Source organism: Zingiber officinale, chromosome 1B, assembly GCF_018446385.1.
Source record: "Zingiber officinale cultivar Zhangliang chromosome 1B, Zo_v1.1, whole genome shotgun sequence".
In the NCBI taxonomy this organism is placed as follows: Eukaryota; Viridiplantae; Streptophyta; class Magnoliopsida; order Zingiberales; family Zingiberaceae; genus Zingiber; species Zingiber officinale.
In genome coordinates this window covers 18464722-18483931 of record NC_055986.1, presented here as the reverse complement: position 1 = coordinate 18483931, position 19210 = coordinate 18464722, and the positions used below count along the sequence as shown (strand labels likewise).

The 19210-nt window shown below is 39.0% G+C and overlaps 3 protein-coding genes across 5 annotated transcripts; 2 read left to right on the top strand and 1 right to left on the bottom strand.

The window, feature by feature from the left end:
* The first annotated feature begins 4167 nt into the window (after window positions 1–4167).
* On the top strand, window positions 4168–5305 carry LOC122043837 (PLASMODESMATA CALLOSE-BINDING PROTEIN 5-like). Its single transcript, XM_042604438.1, has 3 exons — window positions 4168–4652; window positions 4764–4791; window positions 4996–5305. Exons 1-3 carry the CDS (start codon window positions 4274–4276, stop codon window positions 5174–5176), a joined length of 588 nt encoding a protein of 195 aa, XP_042460372.1. The 5' UTR covers window positions 4168–4273; the 3' UTR covers window positions 5177–5305.
* An 851-nt stretch (window positions 5306–6156) lies between these two features.
* On the top strand, window positions 6157–7484 carry LOC122051954 (nudix hydrolase 15, mitochondrial-like). The gene is made up of 4 exons (XM_042613320.1): window positions 6157–6559; window positions 6662–6804; window positions 6884–7003; window positions 7088–7484. The coding sequence occupies exons 1-4, from the start codon at window positions 6196–6198 to the stop codon at window positions 7271–7273; spliced, it is 813 nt and encodes a 270-aa protein (XP_042469254.1). The 5' UTR covers window positions 6157–6195; the 3' UTR covers window positions 7274–7484.
* Window positions 7485–7615: 131 nt separating this feature from the next.
* On the bottom strand, window positions 7616–13717 carry LOC122051963 (GDSL esterase/lipase At5g45920-like). Of its 3 annotated transcripts, none has more exons than XM_042613330.1 (5): window positions 13542–13717; window positions 13187–13414; window positions 11906–11973; window positions 8165–8362; window positions 7616–8040 (listed from the first exon to the last, which is right to left on the bottom strand). In XM_042613330.1, the coding sequence occupies exons 1-5, from the start codon at window positions 13638–13640 to the stop codon at window positions 7881–7883; spliced, it is 753 nt and encodes a 250-aa protein (XP_042469264.1). In that variant the 5' UTR covers window positions 13641–13717; the 3' UTR covers window positions 7616–7880. The 3 variants fall into 3 exon arrangements, with proteins under 3 accessions (XP_042469264.1, XP_042469271.1, XP_042469277.1); XM_042613337.1 differs by having other exon boundaries at window positions 8165–8323; window positions 13542–13713; XM_042613343.1 differs by having other exon boundaries at window positions 13529–13659.
* Between the last annotated feature and the right edge of the window lie 5493 nt (window positions 13718–19210).

Below are 19210 nucleotides of genomic sequence, written 5' to 3'. Positions count from 1 at the left end.
ACGCAGCTAGCGAGAAGGACGGCACGCTGTGCGTCCGAGGGACGAGGTGCTGCGGAAGAGTACACCGGCGGACGAGAAGACCGGGGTTCCGAGGTACGAAAGCCGGAGCGGAAGATTGCTCAGGGAGCAAGAGACGCAGCTAGCGCGAAGGTCGGCACGGGGTGCGACCGAGGGACGAAGTCTGCGGATGAGTACCCTGGTGGACGAGAAGGAACACGCGGCAATTCCGAGGGACGAGAAGCCGGAGGGAAGCACGCTCAAGAAGACCGGAAGATGGGTTCGGGTGAGCCCTATTCCGGATGGCAGAGATCACCCAAGTAAGTGGATCCGGAGCGGAAGACCCGGACCGAGGCGGGACTGAAATGGAGCAGAGGTCCCGGACGCAAAAGTCAACCAGAGTTGACTTTTGCTCCGGGGCGCCTGGAGCAGCCCGGGGCGCCCGGAACAGCCCGGGGCGCCCGGAACCTGAAGTTTGACTAGAACGCGTCTTTCGCGTTCTGGACATTGGGGGATAAAGTTTTATTCCCCCCTAGGGCGCCCGAAACCCTTCCAGGCACCCGACCAAGGCTATAAATATAGCCTTGGTCCAGAAGCTTTTCAACAATCACGATCATTCTATTTCCAAACACTTGTATGCTTTAGTTGTAGTTAAGCTTCTGTTTTCTGTGCCTAAACGCTGTAAGAGGCTTCTCCGCCTGAAGGAGTTTTTGAGCTTAATCTTCCTTGGATTAACAACCACATCGGTTGTAACCAAGTAAACATCTGGTGCCTCGTCTTTTCTTTTATGCTTCTATTTATCTGCTTAATTCATTTTACAAGTGTTAGCTTAATCGTTCGAGGAAGGGTTGTCTGTTTTTAATTGACAGGTTATTTACCAACCCTTCTAGCCGGCCCAACGGTCCTACAGGTTTTACTTGGTTCGGAGCCTTCGATGACTTCTACTCCAAGGCCCACACTCATCTAGTACTTTTGTTGGACAATCCACTAAAAGTTTGAAAGGTTACAAATTAAGTACAGGAACTATATATAAAAATTACCGACAATAAGAAACTAAGTAAAGTTGAAGTCCGGTTGTCGGTGGAGCGTAGCGGCATTGCGGGAGCCTTTTTGGAGCACCGAACAAGAAGGACCACATGGCTCGGCCAATCGACACGCTCCATGTCAGCTTGGGGATAATTCTTCGAGTCCGGGCCCTCGGATCACCTGGGCACCCACGACCCCGTCTAGGTGAGCCTGGCCCAGGCACTCGGACTCCTTTCGGGCGCCCATACCCCTTTTCTTCAGCCTCTCCTCCTGCAAGAAAAGGTTAATCCAGGCAATCAAAAAATATATTTTACCCTACAAAACAGAGTTAGCATAACATAATAAAATGTGAGTATTAATTCGATCATGTCTTCACGAGACCAGAACCTAGTCAAGATCTCAACTTAGGTTTCCCAAATGAAAAACCTAAGTTGGATCGACGCCTACAGTTCCCTCAACGGAGAACGTATTCTCACTGGATCTCTCCTCCAATTGCTTACGTTTACTTACCACTTACAGTCGCTTGACTTGCCTCTGACCCACTATGTCTTTCCGTCAGTTGTCAAGTTCGTAAACCCAACTAGATTTTAGCCGGTTGTCAAGTCTCGTAAATCCAACCGAACTTCCCCTCTAGATATCAACCCTCACCGACCTATCTGGACTTTGCACCAGCTATCGGACCCCGCGAACCTAGTTAGATTTTAGTCTGATGTCAGGTCCTTCAGATCAATCAATTTCTGCACACTTGGTAGAAGGATTAGACAACAAAACACTCTAACTTTAGACTCCTTGTCATTCATCAAAACATGAGTTAGATCATCAGTGTAAAATTGCACCAACAGAAGTTTCTACCCTGTAATACACAGAAATGATGGATTTATTTTGGAAAATTTGTCAAAATATAAGAATAGTTTTTTTTTCCAGAAATGCATTGATATCCGTGTATAGAGAAAAATTAGCACTATATAAGGGGTCACCTCTTAAAGGCGCAGGTACGTGTATGCCCACACACACATTCATATTTACTATTCTACTATTCATTTTCTTCTCCATTTCGCTTGGCTATTGTTCTGATTTGAGCGTCAGAGTACTTGCGTTGGGACCTCTCACTGGCCCGGTAACTAACCCTTTCTTCTCTCGATTTTGATTTTTGTTGTGGAAGTTCGTCCATATCATTAAGTCTTCAGTTTTTTATCGAATCCAGTAGATAAGTTTTCAAAATACCCAAATCACATTTCATAGTTTCAAAATTACCAAATCATGTACTTACTTCCCGTTTTACCCTCATCGTCAAATCAATTTGACTGAAAATTTTTTTCAGTTGAATTGATTTCTTTCTATGTGTTTGAAAAAATTCATCAACAAGTTTCGGCCAAAACTAACTGATAGAGCTAGAGACCTCGAAATGATATGAAATTAGTTCATATGTGTTCGTCTAATTCTCTTGATTGTAAAAATGCTATCAAACATTAGTTTGACCTAATATATTGAGAGCATTAATTTTTTTAAATACGAATATATTCGAAAAAACTAATTCATGTTTAAAAAATTACTGCTCTCAATATATTTGGTCAAATTGATGTTGATAGCATTTTTACAATTGGGAGAACTAGACGAACACATAGGAATTTATTTCATATCATTTTGAGGTCTCTATACCCATCAGTCAATTTTGGCCGAAATCAGTTGATGGACTTAGAGACCTCAAAATTATATGAAACTAGTTTCTATTTATTCGTCTAGTTCTCCTGATTGTAAAAATACTATCAAACATCAATTTGACCCAATATATTAAGAGCAGTGATTTTTTAAATATGAATATATTTAAAAAATTAATTCGTGTTCAAAAAATCACTACTCCCAATATATTAGTTCAAATTGATGTTTGAGAAAACTGATATAATCATAAGAACTAGAAGAACTCATAGGATATAGTTTCACTTCATTCCGAGCTCTCTAAGTTCATCAACCGATTTTGGTCAAATGAACCTACATTGATTTTATTTAGATTCATTCCGTCATAGTTTAAAAAAAAAAATTTACTGCTCTCAATATATTATGTCAAATTGATATTTGATAGTATTTTTATAATCAGGAGAATTAGAGGAACACATAGAAACTGATTTTATGTCATTTCAAGGTCTCTAGGTCCATCAACCGATTTCGACCGAAATGGGCTGATGGACCTAGAGACCTTGAAATTACATGACACCAGTTTCTATGTGTTCGTCTAGTTCTCCTGATTATAAAAATACTATTAAATATCAATTTGACGTAATATATTGAGAGTAGTGATTTTTTGAACACGAATATATCCGAAAAATTAATTTATATTCAAAAAATCACTGTTCTCAATATATCAAGTCAAATTGATATTTGATAACATTTTTATAATCAGGAGAATTAGACAAATATATAGAAATTGATTTCATATCATTCCGAAGTTTCTAGGTTCATCAGTCGATTTTAGTCGAAATCGATTGAAGGATTTTTCAAACAGAATGAAATTGATTCAACTAGTTTATTTTTCCAATCGAATTGATTTGAAAATGAGGGTAAAACAAAAAGTGGATATATGATTTAATAATTTTAAAACTGATATGTGATTTGAATATCTTGAAAATGTATGTATTGGTTCAGTAAAAAGCTGTTAAATCTTTATCTCCTCATAGTTAATATCAGATTCACCTAATCAGCACAGTATCTTCTCCACTGATGGGATCAATAGATATTAATAGATATTAGGTTACAAAAGTTTAAATGAAAGTTCTATTAACCTAATCGAATAGTTTCACCCTTAATTAAATTTCTAACGAATCTGGACGAGGCTTTCGATGAAATATACGTGAAGTCGGCTTTGTGACGATTCCCACTATTCACTTTTAATCTGCCGATATTTTTTGGGAGGCATAATTATGGAACGTTGGACTTTTAAACTGTTCGTGTCATAAGTATTTTTCAATTTAATGTAATGATGGATAGAAAATTTTTATAGCATCAAATCTATTATCTCAAATTCGGTATTAACTATTTTAATATTTTATTTATTTATTATTAATATTATTATGTTCTACCGTCTTCCACTCTTCCACTGTCCTTTTTCACTTGTCGCTTCGGCTACATTACAACGGTCAGATAGCACTCTCGTCGAGATCTCTCCTCGCCCACGCCCTTTTGTTTGTTCCAATAAATCCAATCCCTCAATTTGTTGCTCACTCTCCCTTTCTACTATCGTCTCGCATCGCAATCAATGGGGAACGCATCGTCCTCCATCCCGCTTCTTCTTCTTCTTCTTCTTCTTCTTCTTAATCTGCTGCTGCTTTGGTGTGGACGGTGCAGTGCTCTGCAGCAGGCGGCCGTGTCGAAGGCCGTAGTGGCGACGGGAGGCGAGCTGTGGTGCGTGGCGAAGAACAACGCGGAGGATGCGGCGTTGCAGTCGGCGATCGACTGGGCGTGCGGCCCCGGCCGGGCCGACTGCCGCCCGATCCAGCAGGGCGGCGCCTGCTTCGACCCCGACGACATCCAGTCGCACGCCTCCTACTCCTTCAACGACTACTACCTCCGCAACGGCCTCTCTGCCTCCGCTTGCAACTTCTCTGGCACCGCCGCCCTCACCTCCCTTAATCCCAGTGCGCTTCTTTTTAACTATTCCCCGCCTCGATCCTTTCGATTTCCGCCTGCTTGTTCAAATTGCCAGTTCTAATAATCGATTCTTGTTCTTTTGTTGATCTCGACGACAGGCCATGGTAGCTGCGTCTTCCCATCAAGGTTAGCACTCGTCTGCTTCAGATTTGCAATACTTTTATTGACAATGAGAGAAAAGGGAAAGTCGTGAGCTTGGCTTTGGACAACACTGATCCTGATCTCGCTGCTCCTGCACACGAGTTTCAACGAACACCTTGTGTGCACATAATACAAGCTAAACTTGTCCTTTACAAAATTTAAAATACCGTAAATTTGCGATTTTTTCAGCTCATCTTCAACGAATGGAAGCTTCTCCGGGTCGGCGTCATCAACCCTGGGGCCAGCGGCGTATGACATGAGCGGAGCTCCTCGTCTGCTGCTGAAGACATTGAGCTTGTGGTCGACATGCTCGCTGGTGGGGATGTTGTTGGTTTCAGCTACAACTAATAGCAATTTTCCATCATCTTGATTGTGGAAGCCAATGTAGGCTCACAATAATTACATCGATAGTTTAGCCTTGAGCATATAGGCTCTGGTCCATTCCATTATCTCTGTTGGTTAAGATCATTTAGATTCGAAGATGGTAACTTCCTATTCATTGTTGATTAGCCATCCTTTTGTCACTCATCGAGATCTCTACCGAGTATTAATGCTGTCGTTCATGCATCAACGTCGTATCCAAGATGATTGTTACGTTGCTCTAAAAGCATGTACTCAATTTGCAGACGATCCTCAGTCCATGTATTGATCCAATCCTGCAAAGAGTGGAATTGAGAGACCGAAACATCCAAACAAACTGCCCAACAGATTGAAGGGAACTACTGTCTTTCTCCAACGACTCACAAGCCACTTCTCTATCCAAACAAAACCCACAAAAACTGAATAGTAGCTACTTCTCTATCCATTCTATTCACAGCAGGGATTCATTTCAGAATCCTGAACTTGACTTGAAACGCGCAACCCGTGGCCCCTGATCATCAACCTTATTCATTTCTTCACTACTTAATCTTTGCCATTGAATACCAATTTATTCCAAGTCATCCAAATGGCTGATAGCCATCCTGGAGCCACAATATTAATTACCAGACTCTTCCCTTGATTCAATCCAAAAAAGCTCCAGATCCACCATTACACCCATGGCATTGCTGATATCCGAACTGAATCCTGTTAGAATGCTTAAACAGATGATCCCTTGATTCACATGATTTACTGCAAAAACACATCTCGGATCTTACCTCATCATTCCTTTCTAGATTAACAGGTCCTTAGTATCGACTCTATTGATCAGAAGACTAAACCAAGTGGGAATTTTGACCTTTCGGATTATAAATTAATTTTATAATTTAACTCTTTTCATAAAATACGAGGACTATGAGAAATTCTAAATATAATTTACACCATAATAATTCTATATAAAATCTTTTTTAAAATTACGTTGTTTTTGCCAAGTTCTAATTGGGGGCACACTAATCACCATCGACCTGCGGGATGAGGCGTCTTAGAACAGCTGTGAGGATGGTTTGGTACTCGTCCATTTCTGCTTCTCCTCCACCCTGCCCAAGACAAAGCTCCCTTCCCAAACTCGCCATGTATCCACGTGGCCGTCGCCTCCATCTACTCGCTCAGCAGCTCCGCCACTACCGCCCCTCTGGTCCCGACGAATCCGTGCTCGATGACCGCGACAAAGTCTCCTCCACAGCCGTCCTCCCGGTTTCCTCCGCTTCTGACGATATCCGGCGCTCTACTCCCTCCTCCGCGCGGGCTGCCGTCCTCGTTTGCATCTTCGAGGGAGACTGTGGCGACCTGCGCGTCATCCTCACCAAGCGCTCCTCCAACCTCTCCACCCACTCCGGTCTCTTTAGTCTCCCCGATCCTTCAATTTGAATCGGTCAATTTTCGATCTTTCGTCGAAAAAAGGTGTGATTTTTTGGGCCAATTTTGGCTTTCGTTTCAGGAGAGGTGTCGCTTCCGGGAGGGAAGGCAGAGGAGTGTGACGCCGACGACCGGGAGACGGCGTTGAGGGAGGCCAAAGAAGAGATCGGTCTCGATCCCTCCATCGTCACCGTCGTAACAAATCTTAAACCCTTCTTGTCTAAGGTACAAGCAATCAACATCGATCTGAATCGAATCAACTTCCCTCCCCACAAATCCCCTAATTTACGACCGACATTTCCAGCATCTCCTGCGAGTTACCCCTATAATCGGAATCTTACCTGATAAGCAATCATTCGTACCTCTATTAAACGCCTCCGAGGTGGATGAAATGTTCGATGCGCCACTAGAGATGTTCTTGAAGGTACTGCACTTATTTCATAGGCATCGATCAGAATTGAAATTGAGTCGAACCATTGTTGAGCGTTCCAAGCCATGGTAATTGCAGGAGGAGAATCATAGATCGGAGGAACTGGAATGGGAAGGGGGCAAATCTTTGTTCCATTTCTTTGATTACAGGACAGGGAAGAAGACGTATCTGATATGGGGAATGACTGCTAACATCCTAATTCGAGCCGCATCGATTGTGTACAAGAGACCGCCGGCCTTCTCCGAATATTTGCCGAAGCTGTAAATCCCCTGCTGCTTCCATCGAGATCATTTTGTTCCGGAAGATAATAATTTGAAGAAGAATCTGTAAGCAAACCATTTTCCCGTTCAAGTATCTTATTGAATACTTTTGAAGATTTGAATCAGAGCATGGAAAGGATGCTGGAATTAGCTTGTAAATGAAGATATGGTGTATCTGAAGATTCTTAATTGAAGTATTTCAAATTTAGTGACTATTTATATCATCAAGATGAAATGTTCGAAGGCAGAATCCATTTAACAAGACCATCTATAAAGGTATAAAGTCCTACTTTTTTTTTTTAAGAAAAAAAATGAACTGACATAAATCCAGCTAAAGATTATGATATCACAAACACACATCCAATCAACAAAGAACAATCTCCTGCGTGAGCCAGGTGATACACTTAGATGTCTACCATTAAGCAAGAAAGGTGTTAACCAAACTAGTTTCTTGACCAAGTTTTCACTCTGAAATTCTTAATTCTAAAAGCAAATAACTAAGAGACACCCTGTAAAATCAACAGATGAATATCTTTAGCAACAACTGTCCCAACTATTTGAGCCCGGGGTGCTTTGTCATGAACTCAATATTGGGCAGATCCTTGCGTTATTCAGTTGGAAAATGACTTCAAAGGATCGTTCGGGTCGATGCTAGAAAAGAGTGGTAGATCAGCAGGAAGGGTCCCGATGCACAGCCCTCCATCTCTAAGCTTCTTGACAACCTCCTCATACAACACTTTGTTGCCGTAAGGAGTAAAATGCAAGCCATCACTGACATTAAAGAAATTTAAAATGAGTGTTCTAACCAGAAGCATTGTGAAAATAGAGGAACTATATGCCATGTCAGAGATGGTATACGCCTCATGTGAGTTTTATGTTTCAAAACTAGTGTTACCTTAAGCAAGACTTCTCCCAGTTTGGGCATCCCTGCATAATTGACCAGATATCTATGACGGGGAGGCCTAACTCTTCAGCGACAGCTTTACACCCCTTTGCATAAGCACCAGCAGACTCATTGGTTCTCTCAGGAAGCCCAGAACTGTCTCCAGTGTCCCTGATCAATGATTTGTTAAGTTCCGCATCACTGTTCTGCCTTCATATCAAAAAAGACACTATTGACTTGAAACAAACCACAGTCCTAGTCTTTACATGACAGTACAAACCAGAGGAATGTCAAAATGAAGTTAAAATCTTTCTTGATCTATACTTTTCCATCATTTGAGCTTCCAGATAAAATCACTTAAGAAAGAATTCAATTCAACATTACTAATAATGAAGCTATATTCTTGTACTGTATCTAATTTTATACTGTATGGATGTCATATCATGAAACTTATGCAAACATGCCTTATTCATTTAGCTTTTAAAGTGATGAGGACAAGAGTGATTCGAAAAAACAATTTTAAAGTCGATATAAACAATTGTATAAGTTGATGTAAGGAAGTTTTTGATTAATGCTATTGTTAGCCGTCGTCACTTCCCTGGAACAACAAGTTTTCGTTTTTCCTGGTATTCTTGCACGAATCAACAGAGATTAGGTTGCTTCATGTAATCGTGCGTGAATCAACGGATTCAATAGTTGCTTCCGATATTCGTACACGAACCAACAGATTCGATAGTTATCTACTGTAGTTTGGTATCAGAGTCAAATTGATCTTCTGGAGTTGTACCTCCGAGAAGACAACAACGTGTTGACAACATCAACAATGTGTACGAACATGATATGGAGCGGTAGATTCAAGCTATTGGCGAACGGATGGTAGGGTTTATGGAACAATTGGCTCAAAGGATGGTGGTGCGGTTTAAAAATCAAAATAGAAGAAATCCAGTCCAACGCCATCACGGGTTAAATTCAGATGTCAAAACGGGTGATAGAGAGGAGGATGCTTATGAGGAAAAGAATTTTATTTATAAAGAAAATGTGGGCGGTAAAATTGAAATAGTCGATGATCCAATTTATGACGAAAACGAGACCGAGTCAACTAATGATCCGGTTTATAATGATGATGAAGTGGATGAGGATGTGTTGGAAGAGGAGGATAATGAATTAATAGCCACATTACGAAAGTTTGGGGAAGGTAATTGGGTAAACATTCTAAGGGCAAATTCAAAGCTTGACCGAACAACATCCCAGTTATCTTATGGTCTACCATCAGGAAGCATGATGCCAATTTGCTTGCTGTTTCTGGCAATAAGTCGGCTAGCTCGATGCAATCTGAAAGGATAGCAGCACAAAGGGCAATTTCCTTAGCTCTTGATACTCCCAAAGATGGAGCACAATCAATTGGTAGTATAAGCTCTTCACCATTCACAGGTTTAGTGGCTGAAGCATTGCTTGTCTCAAGTGGATCATTTAATCCACATAAACCACCTTCTGCTCCAAGCATCTCAGGAAATAGATTCAAAATTTCTCAATAAATGTCGGACAGACTCAAAAAATTCTAAGACGCATTTTGCTATAAAGTCTTCGAAAGCTGGAAGGCGCATTGTTACACCTTCCACCGTTGCCTCTTTATTTGGAGCAGCAAAATCTATAAAAGTTGTGCCTATCAAAAGTACTGTATCTTCATGTAACTCAATTAAATCATCTGTTGTTACTAGCACATCAGGCATGATGTCCAAGAGCATGCCCATAGTTGCCGCTACTGCACGACCTTTGGCAAAACCAGTTTCATCTTCATGTAAATACCAAACCTGGAGGACAAGTGCAAGGCTACTCTGTGGAGCTGGTAAACAAGTTGCAAAAGTCGAGATTAGACACAATTTCACATGAGATGGTGGAGAAGTGTTTGAAGGACGTGAAAATAGACAATAGCAGTGTCCATGATGTCGTGCTCGCTGATAGATCAACAAGGATTCCCAAAGTCCAATAGTTGCCAGTAGACTGGTGGATCAACAAGGATTCCTAAAGTCCAATAGTTGTAAGTAGATTTTACCGATTTGGTACCAGATGATCTTCCTCCTGACTACCATATGATATTATTCTAAATTCGAGGATGAATTTTCTACACCACGGGGAGAATGATGCAGACAGAAGAGCAATTTAAGAAAGCAATTTTAATCTTTTTATTATTTTTATCGAGTTTGGTTTTAGGGTATTTTTGTTAATTTCTATTTTTTATATTTTTGAATTTTGAGTCCGTTTAGGATATTTTGAATTTTTTTAGTATGTTTAAATTTTTTCCTTTCTATCAATATTTCTTTCCTTTATTTATGTCTTAAGGTTTGAAATCTATATAAACAATTGTATGATCAACAGATTTGATAGTCACTTCCGGAATTCGTGCGTGAATCAAAGGATTTGATAGTTACCCATCATAAAGTTTATTATATTTTGTTTAATACAGGTTAAAAACATCAATAGTGGCTAGGGGAAAATTGTTCCTCAAAGTCAAGTAGAAAGGAGTGGCTAGTGAAAGCTTCCTTCGGATTGTTAGGAAGTGTTTTTTGATGAGGTCTTCCTTTGTGGATCTTGCAAGAAGTTTAAGATGAAAGGATGCCCTAGTTGGAAGCTCCTCCAATGCTTAAATTCACAGATTCAAAATACAAGTGTAGATTGAATTGAGAGATTTTAAAGAATCTTATCTGTTAATAAAATCATAGTTCACTTAACATGCATTGGTGTTGGATTCTGTAATGTGGAGCTAAATGAGTGGAACTACTAAAGCCCATCCCTTTTACCTCCTGTAACATGCCCTTGTAATACCTTCTTAGGAATGGACTAACAACACAAAGTGTGAGTGGCTAATTATAATACCATGTAATGATGACAACCAGAATGGACCACCCACAAGTTTGAGCCAGTGTATTACTCTTGAAATTTTTGAAGAATATTTAACAAATATTTTTAATTTATTATTATTATTATTTCACAAAGGACCAAGATTTAGTCAAAATCTCAAAGAAAGAAATGATTCCCTTGCTCCTAAGTCCTAAGGGAATGGTTGAGCTTTTTGTGGCAGATGCCAGAAGTTTGATTGGGGCCCAATGGAGATGTCTCCACCCTTTTTTGTGCTAGAATTATGTTGAGGGCAAATTTATTACTGCTCTATACGATCACGTGAAAAGAAGTTCCATGAAAGAACGTACCTACTTTGTCTGAGACCATATATTCTTTGCATGTGGATGATCTATGGTATTGCTCAATTGCTGGCACCTGATGGCTTTGGCAGATTTTCCATTACTTCCCTAAGGCACGTCGCATTTCTTTGTATTAAAGTAGTCGTCAAACCATAGTTTTACAAAAAAACATGAACCACTGCTCAGAAGATAATTTTCAGTGTAATTTTCTTCTACATGGTTTGTGCAATCAGGCATGTTGAAATAAAAGTAGGTTACGTGATCAAATAATTTTAGGAAGGTTTCTTTGTATGTATAGATAGAGTTAGTCTTTGTTGCTTGGAAATATTGGCTTCCAACAAATGGAAATTTCTTGTTCTTTGAATAATTTTCAAATCGAAATACCTCCCTTCCAACTTCCTGATTATATTCACTACTAAATCTGTGCATTTACTTTCTTAATTCTATCTATCATGAAAAATTAAGCCATAAAAAGGCCTAGCTGAAGTTAACTAAAACAGCTAAAATATCCACTAAGATAATTTTGACGATACTCTGAGAAATGCAAGTTACTTACTGGAGACGCCCCTCTTCATCAATTGGGGGTGGTGTGATGAGAATTATTCCAGTTCTTGGCCATCTCTCCTGTTTGAAAATGGACCAACAACATAAGAAGGTTTAGCATGGATGAACGCTGTCAATCTTCATTCAAATGAAGTAGAGTTACCAGAAAAGATTGTAAAATTTCAAATTTGCATAAAAAGCAGACATTTTGGATTCTCTATAATACTGAGAACAAGAGTGGTAGAAAAGACATTTATTCTAATCTGATCCCATTTATTCTGCATTTTACTGGTTCAGTGATTGCAAATGTTCCATTAGCTGTTCTAGATATGCCTTGATCCATTTCCTCCCTTTGCATTTGGAGGACTTTCAACTTAGAAACCTTGATCTCCTTGGATTCCTTGTTCTTTGGTTTCTCATCTAATATTAGAGAAGAAATAGAGGGATCTATAAACAAACCCTTACATATTTTCCTTGCACACAATGCATGGATGCAAGTATCCATGAGTATAAGTTGGCTTCACAAGACAACCCCATAAAGAAATAATAGCTAATTAGCTTAGTTTGAATACAAGGCTGAATTCATAGATAATTTCTAAGTCTATAAATGTGAAAGCAAAAGTACAACAAAAGAGGCCTCTAATTTCACCATAACTTCTCTCAAAACTAAATAGTTAAATGTGAAAATTAGCGCTCCCTAAAATGAAAAGCATGCTCCGGAAGAAAACTTCTTTTCTAGAAATCTTTTGGTCTCCACTAGCCTCAATTCAAATACACACCACAACATCTAGATTCTGAATGCACCAGAAATAATAAACTCATAGCCCTGGCAATCCCCATGCACAGCCCTAGCCATCACCTTGTAACAAACAGGTTGAAAACCATCTGAAAACTTTAAAACGAGGGCTTATTTGACATCTGAAGCATAATTGAATCTGTTGAGTCCGATATGTTATCCAAAAATATAGATCCGTTACATTAACGACCTCTTTAGTGTCAGCCCCACGGATATGGAGGGAGGTACATGACGATACTCAGGCGTCAGGCACATGGTGGGATGAACCTCAGGTCGTCAGTTCCTGCTAATCGACATGTTATTCAACCTACTAAGAGATATATTTCCTTTAAAGAGATCGGCTTGCTAGCTATTTTCTAACTTTATTCTTTTTATTTGAATTTTTCTGATAAAAAAGAACTCCATTCGTGTTATCCATGGAAAGAATGAGAAAGAGCAAGTATTTGGCACTGACCATATGTGAAACAATACCATTTACGAATTTGTCAATGATGATACCTTGAGGAACCCGCAGAGCGCTCGTAGGTTGCTCTGGTACTCCAGAAGCGGCACGTGTTGGAAGCCGCTGCGTCGGTCAGGAAGCGACGCATCGTTGGCTCCAAAGAAGACGGTGACCGCTGCCGGCGGGGCAGAGCCATCGGGGCACACACCCTCCATTGCCCGCTCCACCACCTTGAGCGCCCATCGCGTGTTGTAGCCGCTGTACCCTCGCAGCAGCACGTCCGCCTAATTCATCATCGGAAGCCACCAATCGAACCATCAATCAGTCAAAGTAGGCAAAACGATCAAACCATGAGCGATGAGAGAAACGATTGAAAGAAAAAGATCGAAACAAGATGCCTGCATTGCTCACCCAACGGGCGAAGTGGTGGGCAAGGCCGGCGCCCCAGCCACCCTCTCCGAAGGACCCCTCAGTGATGGAATCCCCGAACAGCACAATCTTTGGACGCATCTTGTACCCTCGCTGGCTGGTTCTGGATCTGCTCGAGAGACGACGAAAGGATCACAGCACTCCTCAAATACAAAAAGTTTCTCAAATTGAAATTTGATCTGGAATACGGGATAATCTAGTATTAAAATTAAAAATAATAGTAAAAAAAATCCTGAATGAGTAAAAGGACATACATCATTAAATAAAGAAATTTGACGATGAAATTATAAATTTGTTAAAAGGAAAATGAACGAAAAATGAACGGAATTATATATTTATAAAAATGATTTTTTTTAAAAAAAATTGTATTAAAAAAAGATTAACAAAAAAAATTGAATAAAGATAAAAATTAAAAATAATAGAAAAGAGACATTTAAATTATAACATAGTTATGTTCTCTTACTTACTAAATAAGATATATTAAAGAGGAATAATAAAATATTAATGATAATAAAAAAATACAAAAGAGATGAAAAATATTTTTTTATTAATTTTTTAATAAATATTTAGAAAATTTAGCTTAGATAATTTAAATATATCAAATAAATATAAAAAATTTAAAATTTTATTTTAAAATTTAAATTTTAAAAGTAACACAAGTTCTAAATGGGATGAAAAATAGAAAATAATTAGACCGGATGATATTACAATAGGGATATGAAAATATCTTTAAAAATAAGATATTAAATAACTTACAAAGTTATTCAATCAGATATTGAAAACTAAAAAAATATCTTATTAATGAAGAGTAAGTATTCTAGTTCTTTTATATCAGAATAAAAGAGACATATAAACTTATGCAAACTATAAGAGTACTAAATTAATGAGTTATAGCATGAAACTTTGGAAGAACGTAATAAATAAAGATTAAGAAGACTACAATTACTGAAAATCAATTTGGATTTATATCTGAAAGGTCGACAATAAAAGTTATGCATCTTCTCAGATAACTAATTGAAAACTATTGGAATCAGAAGCAACACTTACACATGACATTTGTAACATATAAAAAGCTTATGATAGACTCTCAAGAAAAATTATATAGAGTCTAGAAAATGGAGGTGTTAGCAAAGTGTATATTAAACTAATTAAGGATATGTATGAGAATGTAGTAACAAGAGTGGAGATTTCAGATGAATTAAATGAAGTGCTTCTCATAAAGATATAGTTACATTAAAGATCAACTTTAAATTTCTTTCTTTTAGAATGAACACACTAAACTTATTCAAGATACAATACTATAATGTATATTGTTTGCAGACACTACAAAAATAGCTGTAATTAACGACGGGAGTAGCGACGGAATTTATATTCCGTCGGTATATTCCGACAGAATTAAATTCTGTCGGAATATACCGACGGGATATATCTCCGTCGGGAATTTACCGACGGAATTTATATTCTGTCGGTAATTACCGACTGATATAAATAATCAGTCAGAAATTACCGACGGAATTTAATTCGGTCGGGAATACGAACGATAGGCAATGGATCTGGAAGATCCGGGTTAGCGGTTTTCGTAAATTACCAACGGATCCAGAATTCAGTCGGGAAACACCGACTGAATTATATTTCCGTCGGTGAGTTTTCGCCCGCACCCGTTAATTTTAAACCTGTTAAAATTTTATACTGATAAGCTTCACTGCTTACCGACGGAATTGTAATCAGTCGGCAATTACCGACGGAATTATAATTCCGTCGGTATTTCAGTATTAGGGCACCAAATCGGCCGCTTTCCTCTTCGCGCGATCTGCTTCCTCCTCCTCTCTCGGCGATTTCAGTCCACGATCGGCGAGCGGGGCGTCGCGGCCTGCTCGCGGCGAGCGGGGCGCCGTGGCCTGCTCGCGGCGAGCGGGGCGCCGCGGCCTGCTCGCGGCGAGCGAGGCGCAGCAGCCGGCTCGGGGCCAGCGTGGCCTGATTGCAGGAAGAATAATGGTGGTCGGCGCGGCGCAGCGGCCGGCTCGCGGCCAGCTGGCCGCCGCGGCTTGCTCGCGGCCAACTGTCCGCCGCGGCTTGCTCGCGGCCAGTGCGGGCAGGTCCTCGCGGCAACCAGTTGCGGTAGCCTAGCTTCCCTTGTTTGCGGCATCCCAGCGGTCGCAGGCACCTGCTCGCTATTTAATCGCGGCCAGCCAAGTGAAGTTGATAAAGTTAGTGTTAACTGTTAAGCACTTTGTTCATTCTCCTCCATATCTAAATTATCCTGCTATTGAACAAACCAATTGAAATTGATGCAAACTTGATATGTACACGAAAGCTTGTATTCTCTTTTAATGTTATAATTAGAAAAAGTTGTCTTGTAGCAAATCTTCAGCTGCACTACGATATATCATTTGATTCTGTTTATGTAATGGATCACTGGATCATTAGATCTCTTCCTTGGTACTAGTGTTTTATTGTAACCTGCCCTTATTTCTTTCTTTAGTTGTATAAAGTTCTAATGCTTGGAAAGAAATTGTTGCTTAAACTTTCACTTTGAATTCGGATATATGATATGTTAGTTGTTCAACAACAATAAGAAGTCCCTTCGTATTGGTTTTGAACGAAACGGGCATTACTTTATAGTTTGCATTTCAGAAATATATTAGTTTCATTTATTTGCTTTAGTGTAGAGGAGATTTATTGTAATATGATACGATGATTGTGAGATGAAATTGTGCGCATTTAAAATTATTTCAAGTGATATAAGTTTAATAATGTTTCAAATTATATTCTCTTTAGGTTATAACAATGTATATGAACAAAGCTTGGTTGTACAATCGATTAGATAATGGTTTTATTAGAGAGGATTTTATTGCTGAAGTTGACCAGTTTGTGATCTTTGCTAAAATTCATCCAGAATGTATGAATGGTGCTGAGTTACGGTGCCCCTGTAATCATAAAAAATGTCAAAATAGAGCATTTCGTGATGAGGATACTGTAAAAATGCACATATGTAGAAATGGTTTTGTGCCAAATTACTACAATTGGTACTGTCACGGAGAGGCTTATTTATATGAACCAATTGGGCTTTCTGCTGGTTCATCTTCTGGGACTACTGTTACCGCTCCTAAAACATCAAATAATATTGATATTTCAATGCAATCAATGGTTCAAGATGCGATGAATGCAGTTGATTATTCAAATATAGATGAAATACCAACCCCTGAATATCAGCAACTATATGAAATGTTACAGGCTAGTGAAAGAGAAGTGTGGGAAGGTATTCCTTCTGGTCATTCTCAACTATCAGCTACTGCAAGGTTATTGAATATGAAAGCAGAACATCATTTCTCAGAAAGGTGTTACGATGACATTTGTCAATTGATGTCAGAGTTGCTCCCTGCTGATAACATAATGACTGATAGCTTCTATGATACAAAGAAATTGATCAGAGGTTTAGGTTTGCCTGTACAGAAGATTGATTGTTGTATAAACAACTGCATGATATTTTGGAATGAAGATAGTGATTTGAATGAATGTAAAATATGTACTCACCCGCGTTTTAAGCATCGTACTCGCATACCAGGGAAGAAAAAGAAAAATATTGCTTGGAAAGTGATGTATTATTTTCCATTAACTGCTAAACTACAACGCTTGTATGCATCTGCAGCTACAGCTGGCCACATGTTGTGGTATCATGAGCATGAGCATGAGCACGATGGAGGTATAATGTGTCATCCCTGTGATTCTCCTGCATGGAAACATCTTGATACTGTGTTTCCCTCTTTTGCAATGGAACCACGTAATATGAGATTGGGACTTTCTGCAGATGGATTTCAACCATTTGGCCAGTCGGGACAATAATATTCATCTTGGCCAGTTATATTAACACCGTACAACTTACCGCCATGGATGTGCATGAAAGATGAATTTATATTCCTTACCGTGCTTATTCCGGGTCCAGCTAATCCAAAAGATAAGATAGATGTTTTCATGCAACCTCTAATTGCTGAGCTGAATGAATTATGGAATGTAGGGTCGATGACTTATGATATTACAAGTAAAACTAATTTTACATTGCATGCTGCCTTATTATGGTCGATCAGTGATTTTCCAGCATACTCAATGTTGTCGGGATGGAGCACGGCGGGTAAATTAGCATGCCCACATTGCATGACAGAGTCCGATGCATTTTCATTACCTTGCAGTGGGAAGGTATCTTGGTTTGATAATCATCGTAAATTTCTACCACTGGATCACCCTTTTAGGCGAAATAAGAAAAATTTTCTAAAGAATGTTGTAGTCAGAAAACCTCCTCCAGCAGTCCATGCTTCAGGTGAAGAAATCATTGAACAAATAGATAGTTATGGATTTCTCCCAGTATCTCAGCCTAATTCTGATGAGATAAATAAATATCTTGTTAGGATGTGCAAGTGTGGTTGGAAAAAAAGGAGCATATTTTGGGAGTTGCCTTATTGGAAGTATCTACTCATTCAACACAATATAGATGTGATGCATGTTGAGAAAAATTTCTTTGATAATATCTTCAACACTGTGATGAATGTACCTGGAAGAACTAAGGACACTGCAAAATCACGTGAGGAATTAAAAGAACTAGTCAACAGACCAGAGTTACATCAGAATGAAACAACCAATAAGTTTCCCAAAGCGTGTTATACATTGGACAAAGATAGTAAACAAGCTTTATGTAGTTGGTTAAAAGAAATTAAATTTCCAGATGGATATGCTTCGAATATGGCTCGATGTGTTGATATGAACAAGTTAAAAATGTTTGGAATGAAGAGTCATGACTGTCACGTGTTCATGCAAAGACTTATTCCAATAGCTTTTCATGATTTACTTCCCAATAATGTTTGGCAAGCACTTACGGAGTTAAGTCTGTTTTTCAGAGATTTGACAGCAAGGTGTATTATGATGACCGATATGCTTCGGCTAGAAACAGAAATTCCTCTCATACTTTGTAAGCTGGAGCGCATATTCCCACCTAGTTTTTTTTGATTCAATGGAACATCTGCCAGTACATTTACCATATGAGGCACGAATAGCAAGTCCTGTTCAATACAGATGGATGTATCCATTTGAACGATTTTTGAGAAAATTAAAGAATAATGTCCGTAATAAAGCAAAAGTTGAAGGGTCAATAAGTAATGCTTATCTGGTTGAGGAAGCATCTTCCTTCTGCTCCTATTATTTTGCTGATCATGTTAAAACCAGAAGGAACGAATGTCCTAGAAATTCCGATGATACTCAGAATATTGACCCATCGATGCTTTCTATTTTCAAATTTGCTGGTAAACCATTGGGTGCATCTATTTCTAGATGGTTAACTCAACAAGAATATCATGCTGCAAGAACATACATACTCTTAAATTGTGATGAAGTCAAACCATACATCAAGTAAGTTAACTTACCCACTCAAACTTTAATCTTGCTGTATTTGTTTTCTTAATATCCGAAATGCCTCAAATTAACCATTGTTGTTCACAGCTTGTATGAACAACAATTATATCTACAAAATCCATCAATGAGTGCAAGTCAAGTTGCTGACAAGTTAGAGACTGAATTTGCATTATGGTTTCAAATTTATGTAAGTTAGAGAAATTTTCATAATTCTTCATAAAATTAAGATCGATCCTAGCTAATTTATATCA